Source organism: Zalophus californianus, chromosome 4, assembly GCF_009762305.2.
Source record: "Zalophus californianus isolate mZalCal1 chromosome 4, mZalCal1.pri.v2, whole genome shotgun sequence".
Lineage (NCBI taxonomy): Eukaryota > Metazoa > Chordata > Mammalia > Carnivora > Otariidae > Zalophus > Zalophus californianus.
This window is the reverse complement of record NC_045598.1, coordinates 162485622-162507802: the sequence shown is the minus strand read 5'-3', so window position 1 is coordinate 162507802 and position 22181 is coordinate 162485622. Positions and strand designations below refer to the sequence as shown.

At 36.8% G+C, this 22181-nt stretch overlaps 1 protein-coding gene across 1 annotated transcript in view; it reads right to left on the bottom strand.

The window, feature by feature from the left end:
• PKHD1L1 (PKHD1 like 1) overlaps nt 1-22181 on the bottom strand; it is a 154442-nt gene that overhangs the window by 36686 nt on the left and 95575 nt on the right. Inside the window, exons 53-60 of the mRNA XM_027605801.2 lie at nt 21989-22160; nt 18614-18702; nt 18114-18262; nt 16513-16642; nt 15089-15207; nt 14007-14136; nt 4855-5028; nt 606-709 (exon numbers count right to left, since the gene is read on the bottom strand). Of these exons, the coding sequence (XP_027461602.2) occupies nt 606-709; nt 4855-5028; nt 14007-14136; nt 15089-15207; nt 16513-16642; nt 18114-18262; nt 18614-18702; nt 21989-22160 (1067 nt within the window). The remainder of the gene's footprint in view (nt 1-605; nt 710-4854; nt 5029-14006; nt 14137-15088; nt 15208-16512; nt 16643-18113; nt 18263-18613; nt 18703-21988; nt 22161-22181) is intronic.

Sequence of the window (22181 nt, the reverse complement as noted above, 5' to 3'; positions counted from 1 at the left end):
TTATATGATGAGCAGGGACTTTAATTAACAAAAGTTGATACTCTAGGCAGGGGGTTACAATTCAAAGGTCTATAGGAACCAGCCAACGAGTAAGTTTGGGATTGTAACCTCAAACCTGCAAGATTATTTTTTATTTTCATTAAAAAATACGTTCTCTCTCATTTTTCTTCAATCACCAGCCTTCTAAGCACATCTCTTTTCCCACTTTTGACAGAAGCATGGATATACAGACATGCTTTTCATTTGAGAAATGTAAGCAATACTCACTTTGTTCAATAGAAACTATTTGTAAATAGTTTTGATCACTGCAAAATAAAGTGGAGTTATGAAATAATATAATAGATCTTTAATTCTTTTCACCTCTGTGCTCCTTTTTCTGTTTGCTTGTTTTTTTTTTTTACTGACCTTAAATAAATGTGTGAGATGATGGGAAAATCAGATGCTGCTATGAGTCTAAAAAAGTTGATGGAAAATGTACCTAAGAAAGTTATATTAGATCATCACCTTAGCAATTCTAAGATGTGACTTTTTAGTAAAGTTAAATGAAAATAAAATCAAAATCAAAATATTTTATTTTGAATATATGCGAAAATTCAAGTACAAACCTGTCCTAAGTTAAGAAATGTTACGGCGTATCTTGGATCTGTGCTATCCCTGAAGCCTTCTTGACCACTGTGATAAAATTCCACGTTACTTATCCTTGCATTTCCTGGCAGGGCAGGGAGGGAAGAGTGACAACATTTTTTTCTTGAAATAGAATAAAAATTTTTGAAAAGCTACACGAGTTGTAATTTTCCAAATTGCAAATTTGCTTTCAACTTTTTCATGGAAATCTCATTCATTTTTCTTTGCTCCTTTAATCCAAATCAGGCAGTGTTTCTGAATTTTTTTTCACTGTCCCCGAGAGCCTTTTTAGACTTTTTTTTTTTCCTAATAGCCTCCCCTCCCCATGGAATTTCAATACCTCAGATATACCATATATCTGTTAATGTACGGTGGCTCTTTGGAGGGCCATAAATTATTGCTCATCTAAATTTTCCTGTCCTGGGGCACCTGGGTGGCTCAGTTGGTTGAGCATCTGCCTTCAGCTCACGTCCTGGGATGGAGCCTGCTTCGGGCTCTTGGCTCAACAGAGAGTCGGCTTCTCTTCCTCTGCCCCTCCCCCTTCTCAAACACATGTGCGCTTGCACTCTCTCTCTCTCTCTCTCTCTTGCTCACTCTCTCTCTCAAATAAATAAATAAAATCTTTTTAAAAATTACATTTTTTATCCTGCAAGAATAAGTTTTCATCCCCTTGGTAGTGTGACTGTTCCTGTTGAGAACGCATGACATAAAGCACAAGATATAATTTACCTGACAGTTCAGTTTTGACAATCTAAAGAGATTTGAAGGGCATTATCTTTACATAATCCTTTCCAGAATATGCATTACCAAGTATCTGCTCATCAGTGTGTCATAAGTACCACTGAGGTGACAAGAAGCAATTTCACAGATTAGTAATAATAGCAACAGCAATCCATGAGAGAGTACTCTGTGCCAAGTGCTGCACTAAGTGCTTAAAAGGCAATTTGTGGTTTAATTCTCATACAACGTCCTGTGGGTTAGGAACTTTTACTATTCTTATATTTGATATAAGAAAATGGAGGCACAGAGATTCATGGCTGGTAAAAAACAGCAGGGGATATTCCTTGTTTCAAAAACTGATATTTAATAAAATGCATTAGAGAAGAGTTACTTTGTACTAGAAGGAAAAGCCTGTCTCAAAATCCATGAGCCAGCAATTGAATATACGGTGGAAAAAATAATAATAATATCATACAGAGAAAAAATAGTTACTACAGACCATCTGGCCTACAAAAGCCATAGATGTTTACTAACATCACAAAACAATTTACAGAAGCAAGGAAAGGTTGTCATAGGAACAAGTCCATCATGGGATTTGAAGTGGATTAGTCTCCAAGGTGTGGATTAGTATCCAAGGTCAGAGCAATTTGATTCGTCTAATAATCTATTTATCTATCTTTATAAGGGGACAATATCTATGCAGAGCACTATGAAGATTAAATGAGATAATATGTGTTAAATGCTTGGTACAGTGCCTGGAATATCGTATCAGGATGATCATTACTGTTATCATTAGTTAAGCTCCTGTTGACAAATTATGACCAATAGGTAGAAGCTATAGTGGGATGGCTGCTTGCTCAGTATAAAGGTTTTCTGAAATTAGAGCTGTTACAAAATGCAATAGGCAGAATTATGAACGAGGACCTGCTAAAACATTCAAGTCAAGAATAAATGACCGGCGTCTGGTACCCAGATTGTGGGATCCAAATACCAGTTTCCAATAAAAAGAACCAGCATTATTTGGAGGGATAACTTATTTCCAGGCTCAGAAAAACAAAACAAAAAGCAAAAAATCATGGGTTTGTCATATCAGAAAGTGAAGAACCTAATGAAACCTAAGTCAAAAAAGGTTTCTGCACAGGACAGAGGCATCAACATGAAAATGTTCTGAAGGTCAGTGGTGGGGCATTTTCATTTGTCAATGGCAATTGGACATTTCCAGTATCAACAAGATTAACAATCACAATCCACATATGGATTAGACCATACAGTATATTTAAATCCATAGAGCTTATAATGACGCTAATAACAAACAAAAAAATAAAAATGCCTGTCACTTTTGGAGAATGACTGGGAATCAACTCACTATTTCAAAACCTAGCTAATAATAGGAAAGAATCAAGCATTTCCCCTACATTTCCTATTTAAACTATTTCTCAGGGTAATCAAATAGTTGACTGGGGAAGCTTCTCTTTACAGAAATATTCTAGATTATTAATTAGGAGGGAATGATAGAATTAAAATATCACCATTTTAAACCTCCATGATTTAATAGATCCAGGCAATGATCATTAATGGCTGCTAACTTCACAGAGACATAATCAAACATTGTGTCTACTAATGGAAAAATACACCATCAAAAGAATTCTTGCCTAAAAATGGAGTTTGAGTATGATCAATTTTTTAGCTCTACACTACCTATGATAGAAAATACAAAGGAGACAGGAACAACTTACATTCTAAAGATGAACCACTAAATTCCAGACTGTTAGAAATACTATAAAAGAGATGATCTAGCTTCTTTTCTAAATAAACTGTAAGGGGAGATAAATGAATCAGAGATTTAAGATTCACAACCAATTGCAGCATGGTCTTATTTTGATCTTGATTTGAACAAAAAGAATACAAGCGACAGGAAGGAAAGATGGAAGGAGGTAGGAAGGAAGGAGAAAGAATGACCTGGGGGAATGTGAATAATCACTTGATGATAAGGAAATATTATTAACATTTTTATTCCTGATACTTATCGATATTTTTAAAGAAGTGTTTTAAAGTTACATATTGAAATATTTTTAGATGAAATAATATGTGATTGCTTCATTCACAATACCCAAGATATGGAAACAACCTAAGGATCCACTAATGGATGAATCAATGAAGAAAACAAGGCATATATGAACAATGGAATATTATTCAGCCATAAAAAGAAGGAACTCTTACCATTTGCTACAACACAGATGCACCTTGAGGGTATTATGCTAAGTGAGGTAAGTCAGAGAAAGACAAATATTGTATGATGCTTTTATGTGGAATCTAAAAAGGTCAAATGCATTAAAGCAGAGAGTAGAATGGTGGTTACCAGGAGCTAAGTTAGTGGTGGTGGGGGCGGGGAATTCGGAAGATACTGTTTAAGGGCATAAACTTGCATCTAGTGATAAATAAGACTTGGAGATCTAATGTACAACATAGTGATTACAGTCAACAATACTGTATTATAACCTTCAAAGTTGCTAAGAGACCAGACCTTAATTGTTCTTGCCACAAAAAAGATGTAATAATTATGTGACATGATAGAGGTGTTAGCTGACACTACAGTGGTAATCATATTGTGATATATAAATGTATCAAAATAAATACAGTGTATACCTTAAACTTACACAATGCTATGTATCAATAAAAATATATATGTAGTTGTGTCAAAATAACCCAGGGCTTAAAGAGAGTGGGTGGTCATACAGTTGAAATAAGATTGACCAAAGTTGATCACTGTGGTAACTAGGGATGGGTACACTGGGATTCATTATACATTTCTCTATGTTTGAAAATTTTGTCTATGTTTTAATTTTCCTTCGCACAAAAATAACAGATCTATCGTGCTTTTCATAAACTTCTATTTGGGTGAGAGGCTGGGCCAGCTGTTACCTAAGGTTTTGTTAGTTTGATCATTTTTATTGTCTATGAAGATAAAATGAGTAGAAAAAATTTGCTTTTGGAGGGTAGCATGTTAGCTTACATAATCCCTCTCAAGAAATATTTTTCTGTATTAAAAACAAGACAACTGGCACAAATTGAAGAGTTGATTATGCTCAACCCACGTCAACAAACCAAGACTGAATTTACAGTTCCTCTCCCAGAAATGGAATCTTAAACCAGTCCATCAGGAATCACCTGATCAGCACTAGTTAGGTAATGTGCCTGATTAGCCCCTGCGATCCCCTAAGGGAAAGTAACCTTTCAATAACGAGTTTGTTTTTTTTTGCCTAGTATTCCTCCCCTGTTCCTGTTCTCTTCTGCCTAAAAGTCTTTCATTTTGCACAGCTCTTTGGAGCTCCTTTTTATCTGCTAGATCAGATACTGCTTGATGCATGAATCACTGAATAAAGCCAGTATGATCTTTAAAATGCACTCATTGAATTTTTTTAACACATGAGATCCTAAAAAGAAGTGTGATTAAATTAAGAATTGACTGAACATAGAAGAGACCATGCTATATTTCAAATTTGTACCAACCTTTAAACGTCATCATATTCTGAGTGAATGAGCCGACCAGGACACGTGCGCCAAAAGATTCCTGGAACCAACCTGGATAATCTTCACCAAGTATTTTGATGTTCCTACTCAGTATTCCAACATCAGTTGCTAATGTATAGCTCTGACCTGTTCCAGGAACATGGTATCTTTCAGCTGCAACAGAAGGACAGCTAGATTATTACCAATGCTGAAAAATACCTGTGTTTATTAGTTCCTTTGTAATTCACAGGCCACATAACTTTCTAATATGCATGAATTAATTAGATTTGCAAGCTTAAACATACAAAGATGGCAGACTGAAATTATGATATCTTTTTATTTTTGCTCTAAGTTTTCACTTAAATTTCAGTTAGTAAACATACAGTGTAATATTAGTTTTGGGTATATAATTTAGTGATTCAACACTTATATACAACACCCAGTGCTCATCACAAGTGCCCTTCTTAATTCCCATCACCCATTTAAGCCATCCCCACACCCAACTCCCCTCTGGTAACCATCAGGTTGTTCTCTATAGCTGAGTTTTTTCTTTTTATTTCTTTTTCCTGTCTTTTTTCCACCACTATGTTCATTTGTTTTGTTTCTTAAATTCCATGTATGAGTGAAATCATATGGTATCTGTCTTTCTCTGATTGACTTATTTCGTTTAGCATAATACTCTCTAGCTCCATCCACGTCATTGCAAATGGCAAGATTTCATTCTTTTTGATGGCTGAGTAACAATCCACCGTGTGTGTGTGTGTGTGTGTGTGTGTGTGTGTGTGTGTGTGTGTATTACCTCTTCTTTATCCATCCATCAGTTGATGAACATTTGATTTGGGTTCTTTCCATAATTTGGCTATTGTTGATAATGCTGCTATAAACATCAGGGTGCATGTGTACCTTTGAATTAGTATTTTTGTATCCTTTGGGTAAATACCTAGTAGAGTAATTACAGGATCATAGGGTAGTTCTGTTTTTAACTTTTTGAGGAACCTCTATACTGTTCTCCAGAGTGGCTATACCAGTTTGCATTCCCACCAACAGTGCAAGAATGTTCCCCTTTCTCTACATCCTCACCAACACCTGTTGTTCCCTGTGTTGTTAATTTTAGCCACTCTGACAAGTGTGAGGTGATATTTCACTGTAGTTTTTATTTGTATTTCCCTGATGATGAATGATGTTGAGCATCTTTTCATGTGTCTGTTGGCCATTTGTATGTCCTCTTTGGGTGTTAAGTTTAATAAATTCTTTATAGATTTTGAATACTAACCCTTTATCAGATATGCCATTTGCAAATATCTTCTCCCATTCCAAAGGCTGCCTTTTAGTTTTGTTGATTGTTTCCTTCACTGTGCAGAAGGTTTTTATCTTGATGAAGTCCCAATAGTTCATTTTTGCTTTTCTTTCCTTGCCTCTAGAGACATATTTAGTAAGAAGTTGCTATGGCTGATGTCAAAGAGGTTGTTGCCTGTGTTCTCCTCTAAGATTTTAATGGTTTCCTGTCTCACATTTAGGTCTTTCACTGATTTTGTTTTTGTTTTTAAAGATTTATTTATTTGAGGGGGGGAAGAAGGAGAGGAAGGAAGAGAAAGAAGCAGACTCCCCACTGAGCGTGGAGCCTGACCTGAGGCTCAATCTCATGACCCTGAGATCATGACCTGGGCTGAAATCAAGATTCAGATGCTCAACCAGCTGAGCCACCCAGGTGCCCCTGGGTTTTGAATTTATTTTTGTGTATGGTGTAAGAAAGTGGTCCAGTTTCATTCTTTTGCATCTTGCTGTCCAGTTTTCCCAACACCATTTTTTGAAGGGACTATTTTTTTAATTTTAATTAAATAATTAAATGTAATTAACATATACTGTATTATTAGTTTCAGAGGTAATTTAGTGATTCATCAGTTGCATTAACATGCAGTACTCATTATATCAAGTGCCCTCCTTAAGGCCCATCACCCAGTTACCCCATTCTCCCACCCACCTACCCTCCAGCAACACTCAGTTTGTTTCCTATAGTTAAGAGTCTCTTATGGCTTGTCTCCCTCTCTGTTTTCATCTTAATTTTCATTCCCTCCCCCTCCATTCCTCTGTTTTTTTTCTTAAATTCCACATATGAGTGAAATAATATGATATTTATCTTTCTCTGACAACTTATTTTGCTTAGCATAATACCCTCTAGTTCCATCCACATTGTTGCAAATGGCAAAATTTCATTCTTTTTGATGGCTGAGTAATATTCCATTGTGTATATATGCCAACTCTTTTTTAACCATTCATATATTGATGGACATCTGGCCTCTTTCCATAGTTTGGCTACTGTGGACATTGCTGCTATAAACATTGGGATGCATGTGTCCCTTTGAATCACTATGTTTCTATCCTTTGGATAAATACTTAATAGTGCAATTGCTGGGTCATAAGGTAGCTCTATTTTTAACTTTTTGAGGAACCTCCATGTTGTCTTCCAGAGTGGGTGCACCAGCTTGCATTCCTACCAACAGTGTGAGAGTGTTCCCCTTTTTCCACATCCTTGCCAACATCTGTTTTTTCCTGACCTGTTTATTTTAGCCATTCTGACCAGTATGAGGTGGTATCTCATTATGGTTTTGATTTGTATTTCCCTGATGCCAAGTGATGTGGAGCATTTTTTCATCTGTCTGTTGGCCATTTGTATGTCTTCTTTGGAGAAATGTTTGTTCATGTCTTCTGTGCATTTCTTGACTGGATTCTTTGTTCTTTGGGTGTTGAGTTTGATAAATTCTTTATAGATTTTGGATAATAGCCCTTTATCTGATAAGACATTTGCAAATATCTTCTCCCATTCTGTAGGTTGCCTTTTAGTTTTGTTGACTGTTTCCTTTGCTGTACAAAAGCTTTTTATGTTGATGAAGTCCCAATAGTTCACTTTTGCTTTTGTTTCCCTTGCCTTTGAAGACAGTGTCTAGCAAGAACTTGCTGTACCCAGGGTCAAAGAGGTTGCTGCCTGTGTTCTCCTCTAGGATTTTGATAGATTCCTGTCTCACATTTAGGTCTTTCATCGATTTTGAGTTTATTTTAGTGTATGGTGTAAGAAAGTGATCCAGTTTCATTCTTCTGCGTGTGGCTGTCCAATTTTCCCAACATTATTTGTTGAAGAGACTTTTTTCCATTGGATATCCTTTCCTGCTTTGCTGAAGATTAGTTGACCATAGAGTTGAGGGTCTATTTCTGGGTTCTCTGTTCTATTCCATTGATCTATGTGTCTGTTTTTGTGCCAGAACCATACTGTCTTAATGACTACAGCTTTGTAATTATAGCATGAAGTCTGGAATTGTGATGCCTACAGCTTTGTTTTTTTTTTTTTAACACTGCTTTGGCTATTCGGGGTCTTTTGTGGTTCCATACAAAATCTAGCACTGTTTGTTCTAGCTCTGTGAACAATGCTGGTAGTACTTTGATAGGGACTGCATTAAATGTATAGATTGCTTCAGGTAGTATAGACATTTAACAATATTTGTTTTTCCATTCCATGAGGATGGAATGTTTTTCCATTTCTTTGTGTCATCTTCAATTTCTTTCACCAGTGCTTTATAGTTTTCAGAGTACAAATCTCTTACCTCTTTGGTTAGGTTTATTCCTAGACTGATTTCTTTATATTGATTTTGTATCCTGGGACTTTACTGAATTTGTGTATTAGTTCTCGCATTTTTTTGGCAGAGTCTTTTGTTTCTTCTATATAGATTATTGTGTCATCTGCAAATAGTGAGAATTCGACTTCTTCCTTGCCAATTTGGATGCCTTCCATTCCTTTATGTTTTCTAATTGCTGTGGCTATGACTTCTAGTGCTATGTTAAAGAGTGGTGAGAGTGGACATCCCTTGAGTGTAGAGAAAAAGCTCTCCATTCTTCCACATTGAGGTGATATTAGCTGTTTTTCATATATGTCCTTTATTATGTTGTTTCCTCTGTTTTTATCATGAATGGATGTTGTTCTTTGTCATATGCTTTTTCTGCATCTATTGAGAGGATCATATGATTCTTATCCTTTCTTTCATAAATGTGGTGTATCACATTGGTTTATTTATGAATATTGAATTACTCTTGCAGCCCAGGAATAAATACTACTTGACCGTGGTGAATGATTCTTTTAATGCACTGTTGGATTCAATTTGCTAGTATTTTTTGAGAATTTTTACATCCATGCTCATCAGGAATATTGGCCTGTAGTTTTCTTTTTAGGGAAGTCTGTCTGGTTTTGGTATCAAGATAATGCTGGCCTCATAGAATGAATTCAGAAGTTTTCCTTCCATTTGTATTTTTTGGTATAGTTTGAGAATAGGTATTAATTCTTCTTTAGATGTTTGGTAGAATTCACCTGTGAAGCCATCTGCCCCTGAACTTTTGTTTTTTGGGGGATTTGTGATTACTGATTCAATTTTTTTGCTGGTTATTGGTCTATTCACGTTTTCTTTTTCCTCCTGTTTCAGTTTTGGTAGTTTATAAGTTTCTAGGAATTCATCCATTTCTTCTAGGTTGTCAAATTTTTTGGCATAGTTTTTCATAATATTCTAACTGTTTGTATTTCTGTAGTATTGGTTGTTATTTCTCTTCTCTCATTTGTGATTTTATTTATTTTGGTCCTTTCTCATTTCTTTTTGGTAAGTCTGGCTAGGGGTTTATCAATTATATTAATTTTTTCAAAGCACTAGCTCCTGGTTTCAATGATCTGTTCTATTTTTTTTAATTCCTGTATCATTTATTTCTGCTCTAATCTTTATTATTTCTGTTTTTTTTTTTTTTTTTTTTACAGAGAGAGACACAACGAGAGAGGGAACACGAGCAGGGGGAGTGGGAGAGGGAGAAGCAGGCTTCCCACTGAGCAGAGAGCCCGATGTGGGGCTCAATCCCAGGACCCTGGGATCATGACCTGAGCCGAAGGCAGATGCTTAACGAATGAGCCACGCAGGTGCCCCTATTTCTGCTCTAATATTAATCTAATCTCTACCTCTCCTGGGTTTAGGCTGTTTCTTATTCTTTTTCTACCTCCATTAGGTGTAAGGTTAGGTTGTTTGAGATTTTTCTTGCTCCTTGACATAGGCCTGTATTGCTATATACTTCCTTCTTATGACTGCTTTTGCTACATTCTAAAGGTTTTGGACCATTGTATTTTTATTTTCATTTGTTTCTATGTATTTTTTAATTTCTTCTTTGATTTCCTAGTTCACCATTCATTGTTTAGTAGCATGTTGCTCAACCTCCATGTGTTTGTGGTCTTTCCAAACTTTTTTTGTCACTGACTTCAAGTTTCATAGTGTTGTGGTCAGAAAATATGCATGGTATGATCTCAATCTTTTTGTACTTGTTGAGGCCTGATTTGTAACCCAGTATGTGATCTATTCTTGTGAATGTCCCATGTGCACTTGAAAAGAATGTGTATTCTGCCGCTTTAGGATGAAATGCTCTGAATATGTCTGTTAAGTCCAACTGGTCCAGTGTGTCATTAAAAGCCATTGTTTCCTTGTTGATTTTCTGCTTAGATGATCTGTCCGTTGCTGTAAGTGGGTGTTAAAGTCCCCTACTATTCTTGTATTATTATCAATGAGTTCTTTTATGTTTGTTATTGATTGTTTTATATATTTGTGTGCTCCCATGTTCAGGGCATAAAAATTTATAGTTGTTAGATCTTCTTATTGGATAGTCCCTTTTATTATGATATAGTGCCCTTCTTCATCTCTTGTTACAGTCTTTGTTTTAAAAATCTAGTTTGTCTATATAAGTATCACTACTCCAGCTTCCTTTTGACATCCATTTGCATGATAAATATTTCTCCAGGCCCTCACTTTCAATCTGCAGGTGTCTTTAGGTCTAAAATGAGACTCTTGTCGGCAGCATTTAGATGCATCTTGTTTTTTTATCCATTTTGACAACCTATGTCTTTTGATTGGAGCATTTAGTCCATTTACATTCAGAGTAAGTATTGATAGATATGCATCTAGTGCCATTTTACTACTTGTTTTGTCATCGTTTCTGGAGATTTTTACATTCCTTTCTTGTCTGTGTGACTTTTGGTCTTTCCTTTCCACTCAAAGATTCCCCTTTAATATTTCTTGTGGGTCTGGTTTAGTAGTCACAAACTCCTTTAGTTTTTGTTTGTCTGGGAAACTCTTTCTCTCTCCTTCTATTCTGGATGACAGCCTTGCTGGAGAGAGTATGCTTGGCTGTAGGTTTTTCCCATTCAGCACATTGAATATATCATGCCACTCTCTCTGGCTTGCTAAGTTTCTGTTGAGAGATCTGCAGCTAGCTTAATGGGTCCTTCCTTGTAAGTTAGGGACTTCTTTTGTCTTGCTGCTTTTAGAATTTTTTTCTTTATCACTATATTTTGCAAATTTAACTAAAATATGTCTTGGTGTTGGCTTGCTTTTGTTGATTTTGATGGGAGTTCTCTGTGCCTCCTGGGTCTGGATGTCTGTTTCCTTCTCTAGCTTAAGGAAATTTTCTGCTATGACTTCCCCAAATAAATTTTCTGCCCGCTTTTCTCTCTCTCTCTTCTTCTGGGACTCTTATGATACAAATGTTAGTACATTTGATGGAGTTACTGAGTTTCCTAAGTCTATTCTCATGAACCATAATTCTTCTCTCTCTCTTTTGTTCTGCTTCATTATTTTCCATTATTCTCTCTACTATATCACTTATTTGTTCCTCTGTTTCTTCCATCCTCGTGTTCGTTGCATCCAATCTGTTTCGAATCTCAGTTATTGCATTTTTCATTTCTGATCATTTTAAAACTATTTTATCTGTTTTTTACTATTTTATCTTTTAAGGATCTCCCTGAAGTCTTCCATTCTTTTCTCAAGCCCAGCGAGTATCCTTATGATTGTTGCTTTAAATTCTCCATCAGGCACATCACTTATGTATGTTTCCCTTAGATCTCTGGCCATGTCCTTATATTATTCTTTCATGTGGGATGAATTCCTCCATCTTGCCATTTTGTCTAAATCTCTGTCTTCTTCAGTGTGTTAGAAAAGCCTGTTATATGTCCTGCTCCTTAGAGCAATGGCTTTATGAAGAAGAGGTCATATAGTGTCCAGGCTCTGGCACTTAAAACAGTGTCTCTAGTGTGTGCTGTGTACACTCTACTGTTGTGTTTTGGCTGCTCTATCCTTCAGGTCCGTCATCTGTAGAGTTTCTCCTTGTATGCAGTGGGCAGTGTTTGGTCCTTGGCCAGAGTGTGGCGAATTTTTAACTAGGTGTGCTCTGGTCTGCTTGTTAAATGAGACCTGATGCTACTTCCACTAGAACTGAAACCCTGCAGACCTCTCTAGTCAGAAGACATGGTGTGGGCAGGGGTTTCTGATGGTCTTCTGGGGAAAGGCCTACTGTATTGGGAGTGAGGCACACTTGACCAAGAAGGGCCATACTGGCAGAGCACAGGGCTGTGGAACTCGGTGTAAGCAGGTCAGGCAGCCAAGCGTCAGTGCTGTGCTGTTTACTACAGGTAGCTCTGCATTTATGATGAGGGGTGGGAGTGGGAAGTAGCACCAGGCAGCTCTTTTGTCCCCACAGAGGAATCATCGTGCATACTGCCTCTCAGGGAAGCACTCCCAGAAGGGCAAATAATCTCTGCACTGTGTGTCCCAGGCATTTTTCACATCACTGTTTCCACACCATCTACCCCCTGGTTGTATGCCTGCTTTTCTCTCTAGGAGCAGTGCAGTGTCCACCTGGCTCTATCCTAGCCAAGACTGCTGAATTTCAAAACTCCAGGCTTGTGGACGTGGTGTGGGCAGGGGCCTGTGCTGGCCTTCCGGGGAGGTCTCACTGCACTGGGACTGAGGCAGGCTTGACCCAGAAGGGTAGTCATGCCAGAGCACAGGGCTGTGGGACATGGACCAGGCAGGCTAGGCAGTGGGGTGTTGGGGCTGAGCCATATTCTGCAGGTACCTCTGAACCTATGCTGAGAGGCCGGTGAGGGAAATGGCGCCTGCTGCTCTTTTGTCCATGGAGAGGTATGTCCTAGAAAGCTACCTCTCACAAAAATGCTCCAAGAAGAGAGAACAGTCTCTTTGTGTTTTAGGCATTCCTCAGATCCTGCCATCTCTGCCCCACCCCCCTTGCTTGCCTGCCTGTCTTCTCTCCAGGAACAGGGCAGCGCCCTCAAGGCTCTATCCCAGCCAATCCTGCAACCTTTAAAACTCCAGTCTTCAAGGCCCACTGCTTGCAAAAACACATGAAAATCAGCCCCTCTGCTTTCCTAGCCAATGGTTTTGGGGAAATGTTCACCATGTACTCTCCCCTGTGTGCTATGCACTCTCCTGCCTTTCTCTGCGATCAGGGCTTCCTCCCCTATGCAACACCTGTGATCTGTTTCTCCCCCAAACCAAGTTTCTGCACCTCCTACCTTCCTCAATGTGGCCTCTTCTCTCCTAGTTGTGAACTTTGTTCTGTCAGACTTCAGAATGATTTCTTGGGTATTTAGAATGACTTGATAATTATCTAGTTGTGTTTGAGGGACGAGATGAGTCTAGGGTTCTCGTACTACATTGCCATCTTAGATCCCCTCATGATACTTTTTAATTTATAACATGAAATGCAATTAAAAGCACTTCTTCTATTTACACCAAAAAATTATTATAATCTGCAATCTTATAATAACTACCTTAGATCCCCCCATGATACTTTTTAATTTAGGACAAAGATGCTCTTGAATCAAAGGTTCTCAAAATTCACTGTGCATAAGAATCACCTAGGGGGTGTCTGGGTGGCTCAGTCAGTTAAGCATCTGACTCTTGATTTTGGCTTAGGTCATGATCTCAGGGTCATGAGATCAAGCCCTGTGTGGGGCTCCCCATTTAGCGGGGAGTCTGCGTGAAATTCGCTGATTCTCTCCATCCCTCTCCCTCTGCCCCTCCCCCCACCACCCCACCCCACACCTGTGCTCACTCTCTCTCTCTCTCTCTCTCAAATAAATAAATAAATAAATAAATAAATCTTTTTTAAAAAATCACCTAGAAGCTTGCTTAAAGCAGAAAGTGCTAGTCTTGCCCCACAGGATGTTATACAATAGTCTTTGCTGAATATTTGCTGAATAATTACAAAGGAGAGCATTAAAAATGTGAATATTTCAAGACATTTTAATTGCATATCTATTTAGTTAAAAAACAGCCACTTACCAAGGTGAGTGTAGGAAAGTGTATCATTGAGAATGAGAATTTTCTGGTCATGCAGGATTTTAATGATACTTCTAGTTTCCGTCTGGTGGAAATCATAGCTTGTGGTTGTTATCACAATCTCTTCTCCCTCCTTAGAAAAATTCAAGTGACAAATTCAAGAACAATTTTTAAAATAGGTTTCTATTTCTTAATAATAACTGTTAAAAAATTCTAATTTAGTTCATATCTGATTAGCAACATGGTATTATCAGAAGGAACAAACTATACGTTGAGGTCTCTAAAAATAAATATGCTTGGGTTTGATCTCTTTTTTTTATTATGTTATGTTAGTCACCATACATTACATCATTAGTTTTTGATGAAGTGTTCAATGATTCATTGTTTGCATATAACACCCAGTGCTCCATTGAGTATGTGCCTTCTTTAATACCCAACACCAGGCTAACCCATCCCCCCACTGTTTCTCAGAGTCCATAGTCTCTCATGGTTCATCTCCCCCTCCGATTTCCCCCGCTTCATTTTTGCCTTCCTGCTATCTTCTTTTTTTTTTTAACATATAATGTATTATTTGATCTTAAGAATTCTAAATTTTGATTTATCTCAGCATTTCCTCAAATTTAATTCCGTCATTAAATAAAATCATAGGCAATATACTTTTTAAAAATTAAATAGATCAAAGCAAATATATTCATATTTTTATTAAAAACTGGTCAGTGCAATATTCTTAAGACTTAAAAATATTTCCCCAGACTTTTTCTTTTTACACAATTACTTACTACTTGGTATTCCTGAAATGTGGGAAAGACACACATAAAAAACGTTTTTTACTCAAAAACTTCCCTATTTTCCTTTCATAACTAATATATAAATAATACTCTTTATATATTCTGAAGGCCCTTTAAAGATCCCAATTTTTTAACACCTGCTATCAGGTAAGCTTTTGAGTACAAGCTAATACAAAATATACATTTCTCATCTGATTAATCCTATGAGAAAGTAAATGTCCATGAGAATAAGAAAGAAACCTTTTTAAGCTGACCCACTATGTGTATTCAGTTCCCACCAGATACTATCTCCTGTACCTGCCAATCCACAGCATCCATTAGAGATAGGACTTTGGAACCTGCCTCTGCAGTTTCTGAGAGCTTAGTTTTATATATTGAACGTGGAATTCCATGAAGATCCAGTTCACCAAAGACCCCTGAAGGAGAAAAACTTCTATTTATTTAGCACATAGTACCGACTTAGGTGCTAGTATAAAATGAAACAATACACGGATATATTTTAATAAGTGATTGGACATTTTAGAATGAATAGAATGAATTTGGATTATCTGCTCAGGGTGATACAAGAAAACTTTGACCCTTGGACCCACTTCTAGGAATCTGGTCCCTAGAAATTAAAGCCAGTGCACAAAGATATGTGAATGAGGATGCCTACTACTGTAATATTTGAAAATATTGGAAAACTGGAATAAATCTAGTGTACATCAATAAGAGAATGATGGAAACTAATACAGTAGGGTAATATAGTTTAAAAAGGGAGACTGTTATCTGTAAATATTGATCTGGAAAGATATATATAATATGTTAACTGAGAAATAAAACTTAATCTCTTTAGTTTGACATGTAAACACTGTTAACTATCGACACTTGCTTCCTCATGACAGGGTAGAATTGGAAAGACGTATTTTTTTCTTAATAGTTTTTCTTGGTATTGTTTGTGTTGTTTGGAATGTTACTTTTGAAACAAAAAATAAATAAGTAAATTCCCCAAAGCCAATATTTTTTCCAGATTGAATTTGTCTACCTTGGGGCATTTACCAGTGGAGAGCTGACTAATTCAATTCTGATGCCCTTTTCTAATGCTCCTCTTTCCTGACTGTCGCTGTTCTAGTGGGAAGGCAACTACAGCACATGCTTGTATGTATCTTTTCAATGAATATCCAACAGCTTTAATAAATGCAGTTAGTAATTATGACCAAATAAACCCTCTTAGTTTCTTTACTTTCCAGGCTTAGATAGGAATACATGCAGCCATACAAATCCAACTGGAAAACAGAAAGTTCAGCAACAGGTATGACTAGATAACGGATAACAGAGTCAGTTGATCCTCACATTATTAATACTGTAAGTGGAATAATGTGCAAAAAAGTTACCTTTTAAGGAAAAGGCACCAAAATATGAATAAGTATCCTTGTTTATATAAAGGGAAAACTCTAAAGAAAACCAGATTGGAGAAATAATACACATATAGAGAGATGTATGTTAGTTTTGCAGTGGATTACATTCTGGCTTCAAATACACCCACAAATATCTATTTTAGTGTGACACGATTTAATTTAAAAATTTTTAATTTATTTTTATAATCCTTTATTGTAAATAAATGTCTGTAAAAGTTTCTGATACCATAACATCTTGAACTGATAACAGGTATCTTAGTGCTATATGTTTTAAAATAGATTTTCAAAATGGATATGATACTATCAGTATCTGGAAACACATACCTAAGACCTTTGATCCTTGATTTGGTCCTTCTGAAAGAGTCCACTCTGGAGTAGAATGATTTCCTCTAAGAACAATCTGTAATTCTCCTTTAAAAGGGTAATCTTCCCAGCCACCAATCAATCTACCTCCCTGCAGTGAAGCAGAAAATTGTTAATACTTAAAAATTGAGCAGAAAAAAAATTCACCCATAAAAAAGGAATTAGGAAGATACTGGCAGCCTCTAACAAAAATGAATGAAATCTGTTATACAAAGAACAGTATTGTATCTGGAAGTGACCTGATTTAACCCTGTCACTTTGGGATGGGTAGCTTAAATGACTTTTCTAAGGTCAGACTCAGTAGGTACTTATTGTCAGTGCTATACCTAAAACTGAGACCTGCTTACATCTAAACTTGTACCATTTGGACAGATCACATTTTACTTTAGCACCGTGTGACATATATGAAATACACTGTTCACACTTACATCCAAGCTATGGCCAAGTAGGAGCCCCCACTGTGAATAATAACAGCTATTACTAAATGCTTGCTTATTCCATGCCAGCCATAATGTGTGAGGCTTTATGTATATTATATCATTTGACCTTTACATGAAACCCATGAATTGCTGTTATTATTCTCATTTAATAGGTGAGAAAACTGATGCTAAAAGTGGTCAAATATCTTACCCAAATTCCCAACTGACAGTGAGGCTTAAGGACTCAGTCGTTGCTTTAATTTACCTCAAAGCTCATGCATCTAAATACCAAAATATTGCATATCTTTAAAGCAGTAAAGGTCTATTTTTATCAAAGAAAAGCTACTATACACTTTTACTTTTTTAAAAATTTAGCTGAGATACAGAGAGAGAGAGAGAGAGAGAGTAAGCATGAGCAGGGGGAGGGGTAAAGTGAGAGGGAGAAGGTAGCTCTCCCTTGAGCTGGGAGCCCAATGCAGGCTGGATCCCAGAATGCTGGGATCATGACCTGAGCAGAAGGCACTTAACTGACTGAACCACCCAGGCAACCCTATACACTTTTACTTTTCAAGCTAACTTCATAGCTCTTGGTTAGGCCATTCTTTTTAATTAACAATAATAATAGACTGAAAGAACTAATTATACTGTTACATGTTCAAGACCATCTGAGGTTTATGAGAGAATGAGGTGATTGTTCCAAGCAGTTGAAATATTTTTATGAATCTTCTGTTTTCCTCATTCCATCTATGTCCATTCATTTTAAGAAACACTGTTTTCTAAACAAAAGAAAAGACTTAAAACCTTTTATTTTTTTCCAGAACTCCTGGGGATTTTCTGGTTCTTAGAGCAAGTTGTGGGTTTAGCTTTACCTAACAGTATACAAATATTCTACGTAGGATTAAAAGTGGGCAAACTTCACAGTAAAAAGTAGCACAATTACTCCTTAAGGAATATGTAGCCACCAGTTGAAAGGACAGTGGAAATATGCTGGACTTACATGAGGCTTGCATCTCATGGGTTAGAGCCAGTTGTGTTTTTTACTCACATCAATTGAATATGCTTTCTTACATTTTTTTTCAGCAAATCTCCAACATCTTAGAATTTGACTAATAAAGGTATAAATTATAAGACACTCCCTCTTACCTGAAGTGATATGTAGGTAGCATTCAGAACAACTTTTCTGTAAGAAGACTCTGCAGCTCCCACACTGTGTTTATCTTCCAGTTCTAGAACTCCCCAAATAATGAGACTTTCCATTGGTGGAATATCTGTGTCTGCTACAACCCATGTTCCTATAAAAACAATGCTTTAATATAAGAAATATAACATAATTCATACTATAGCTTATAGATAAAAACATGGACACCCTTACCAGTGAGTCCTGCTTTCGAAGTCTACAACTCTTTTCCCACACAATGACTTATTCTTGACTCTCCCAGAAAAATCTATTATCCTTAATATTCACGTTTAAATCCATATAAAACCCAGAAGGCTAGGTCTGGTATCCAGGACACAAGACTAGAATCCATCTCTTCACATTTGCTCTTTCCCCAAGGTACGTTGCATAAAGATAGAATTCTAACTTTGTGCTATCTATCAATGTCACATAAACACAGGCATTTTGTTTATGTTTATGTACTTACCTTCAGGAATAACCACATTTGCTCCTGGGTGAGGTATGGTATAATTATTTTCGCGAGATGATTGCCAGAAAGAATCATTTGACCATAAGCTAAAAGAGAAGAGAAATAGTTCCATTAAGTATTATCTTTATATACTTAATGACCATCTCCTTATACTAGCTGTTTTGGGATGACAGAATGCAAATTAGAGAATTTATAATTTTGCTAAGTAGGCAAGCTAATATGTGCAATTAGAATACTCAACACATACGACTACACATATGGCTTTTTTTTTTTCTAAAGAAAACTGCCTTTCCATCTACAATCTGAATCATGTTTTCTCCCACTAAATCCTCATTGTGATACCCTAATTTTGGCTAAAATGTAAATTATTTAATTTCCTTACAAGATTTCACATGGTAGAAGGGCACCTGGGTGGCTCAGTGGGTTAAGCGTCCAATTCTTGATTTTGGCTCAGGGCATGATCTCAGGGGTTGTGAGATGGAGCCCCTCTTTGGGCTCTATGCTCAGCAGGGAGTCTGCTTGAGATTCTCTCTCTCCCTCTCTCTCTGCCCCTCCCCTGGCTTGCACTCTCTCTCTCTAAAATAAATAAATATTAAAAAAAAAAAGATTTCACATGGTAGAAACTGACAAGAAATTCATCCTTTGTCCATTTAAAGACCCTTACATATGGTGCTACTGCATGGGGGAAGGAGGCAAGAGGATATGGTCACTAGATTCTGTGAAGGGAGGGATGGAAAGATGGTCTCTGAATTGGTAAGGATGAGTCAAGGAGGTTAAGCCCCTGGGATGGGACCAGGGGTGGCAGGTCTGCAACCAGAGTGAAGGTTATGTTAAACTGAAAGAGATATAAAAAATGCTTTAGAGGAGAGACAGTCTCTACTTTTCATTGCTATACTTTCCAGAAACCACCCCAATGCAAATTGTTGTAAAGAATATTATTATAAAGTTGATGGTATTTTTCCCACTGGAAAATGTTCACAATCAGAGGTTGTTTCCTGAACTAGTAAAAAATTTTAAAATTCCATGATACAAATTCTGGAATTCTTTAAAACAGTCAATATATAGTTTGGTTAAAGTATACTTGTATTATACATTTGAATTATTAAGTTATATTACTAAGAAATGTGTTAAAAATTCTGTTATAAAAATTTGTTTTACTGCATTTAAAAGAAAGGTTAGCAGTTAATTTAGACTTAAAATAATACATTATTTTTCATGAAGCAATTTCAGAGAAAGTTACGTTTAATGGTTGTATCTTTCTAAGTAAAAAATCTGACCAGCATTGTATGGATTCGATCACTGACTTTATCTAGTTTTTCTCAAGATTAATAGCCTTTCATTCTTATCTCCAACAGCACTGTACTATGCACGTTATATATTGTTCTTCTTATTGTGCACTGTTATGATCAATAAAGCCTAACACCTCTTAAACAAACATATGTATGTTGCATACTAGAGTTTTATATCCTAATCTTGAGGTACCCATCCTGGATCAAAATTCTGCTTGTTTTCACTGATAGCTCTCTGTATAATATAAATTGATAAATCCAATTATAGCTATTTCTAGTGAGCAGAACTCATACCATGGGGGGAAACAACCTATGCTAAGACATACATGTAGCATACCAACATATTCCTCTATCACATCCTGGTCTAGACCAATCTAAATCTATTATGTGAGTAAATGATAAATATTAATTAAATTTCAGTAATTCTATCTACCTTAGACTATATAAGGACTTTTTGGTCAATAACCTTGATGGTGCATGCCTCTACTACAGCTCCCTAGAGTCTCTTCATGAGCCTTCCTGCTTTCTCCACTGACCCTCTATAATACTGACAGAGTAGCAAAAGTGGTCTTTCCAAAATGTAATTTGGAGTACATTACTTCTCAGCTGAAAATCATTTAAAAGCTTCTTCTATTTCTTAATACTAACTGCCTGCATGACCTGAATGGTCTGATTTCTACCTGTTTCCAACACCATTTCCAGGCCACTCTCCTCTGCTCACCGGGGTCTAGCCATGCTGTTTTCTCTCTGTTCTTAGATATGCCACACTCTTTCCCACATCAGGGCCTCTGCCCAAGATGCTTCCTGGGCCTAGAACACTCCTCTCCCACCCTTCACATGGTTAGCTCTTCCTCACCCTTTGGGTCTCAGCTGGAATGTCACCTTCTGTGAGAGGCTATTCCTAACCCCCTACCCAAAGGAGGTCCCTGCCATACTGCTCTCTGTCCCAGACACCTGCCCATTCCTCTTATAACCTTTATCACTCACTCACACCGTTTACTCTTTTGTATCTTTGCTTGCTTGTGTTGGATCTGTCTCTTTGGATAGAATGTGAGTGTAATGAGGGCCAGGACCACATCTGTGTTGTTTACAATTGACTCCCCAGTGCTTAGCACAGTACCTGGGCCATAGCAGGTGCTCAAATATTTTTTAATGATCAAATTAATATATCAAAAAATTCAATTTTTATTCTTTTGTACAATAGTTACTACTATATCTGTATAATCTGAAATGTAATTCATGTAATAAAAAACACTGAGTTGTGCTTGATGCATAGTAGGGGGCTCTTAAGTGCCCACTAAATGTTAGCTTTTATCATCATTATCATTATTTTTATGATTATCATTTGTCCATAAAGGACACAAATATACATCAAATCAGGATAATAAGGGCCTTAAAGACTAGTACCCACCATCACATGCTAGTACTATGGCCTTAAAGGGCCTTAAAGACAAGTACCACCCATCACATGCTAGTACTATGATGTATGGTTATTACTACAACGCAAGGTAGAGAGTAATGTTCCACATGAGAAATAAAGGGTAAAGGGCTATGTAAGTTTCAAAGATAGAAAAATCATTTTTAACTGTAAGAATTAACATATATTAGGGGATCAAACATTTGAAACAAAATTAAATAAGTTGTATTACAAGATTTGACCATGTCAGTTATTCTAGACAAAGAGACACCACCCACTAAGAAAGCATTGGATTAATGAGGAGACTTTGTTTCTGGTGCTATTCTGGAAGTGTCATCAAGAAGTTTTGTGATCTTGGGTAATTCACTAAAGGTCACTGGCTTCAGCTTTCTCATCTTATAATAAGGAGTTGGTCTAATAGTCCATATCCAACATTCTGCAAGTCTAAGATTACCAGTAACATTCACACAAAATTTTTTGTGAGATTTTTCCATTTTCTCATCAGGGTGGTTATAAGGCCCAAGTGAAGTAATGAGTATGGAAGTGCTTCGTGACTTACAAGGCATTGTGCAGGATGAGGGTATTATTTTCTCACCCAAGAGTGACATGTGAAAATAATTCTATCAAGTGCTATTGAAGGTATTAATAAACAAAAGGCCTATATACTTATATGTGGCTGGTCGCTTCCTGGGAATTGGTTTTCTTGATGGGGGATGTACAGGAAAGCAGTCCTGGAGAATGCAGCAGTAAGCTTGGAAATTAATAATAACATCTTTCACATCAGGATCCAGGGTTCCAGAAATGGGCTGGCTCTGCTGAAGGTCATTCCTTCCTGACACTGAAAGTGAAGTAGTTTAAA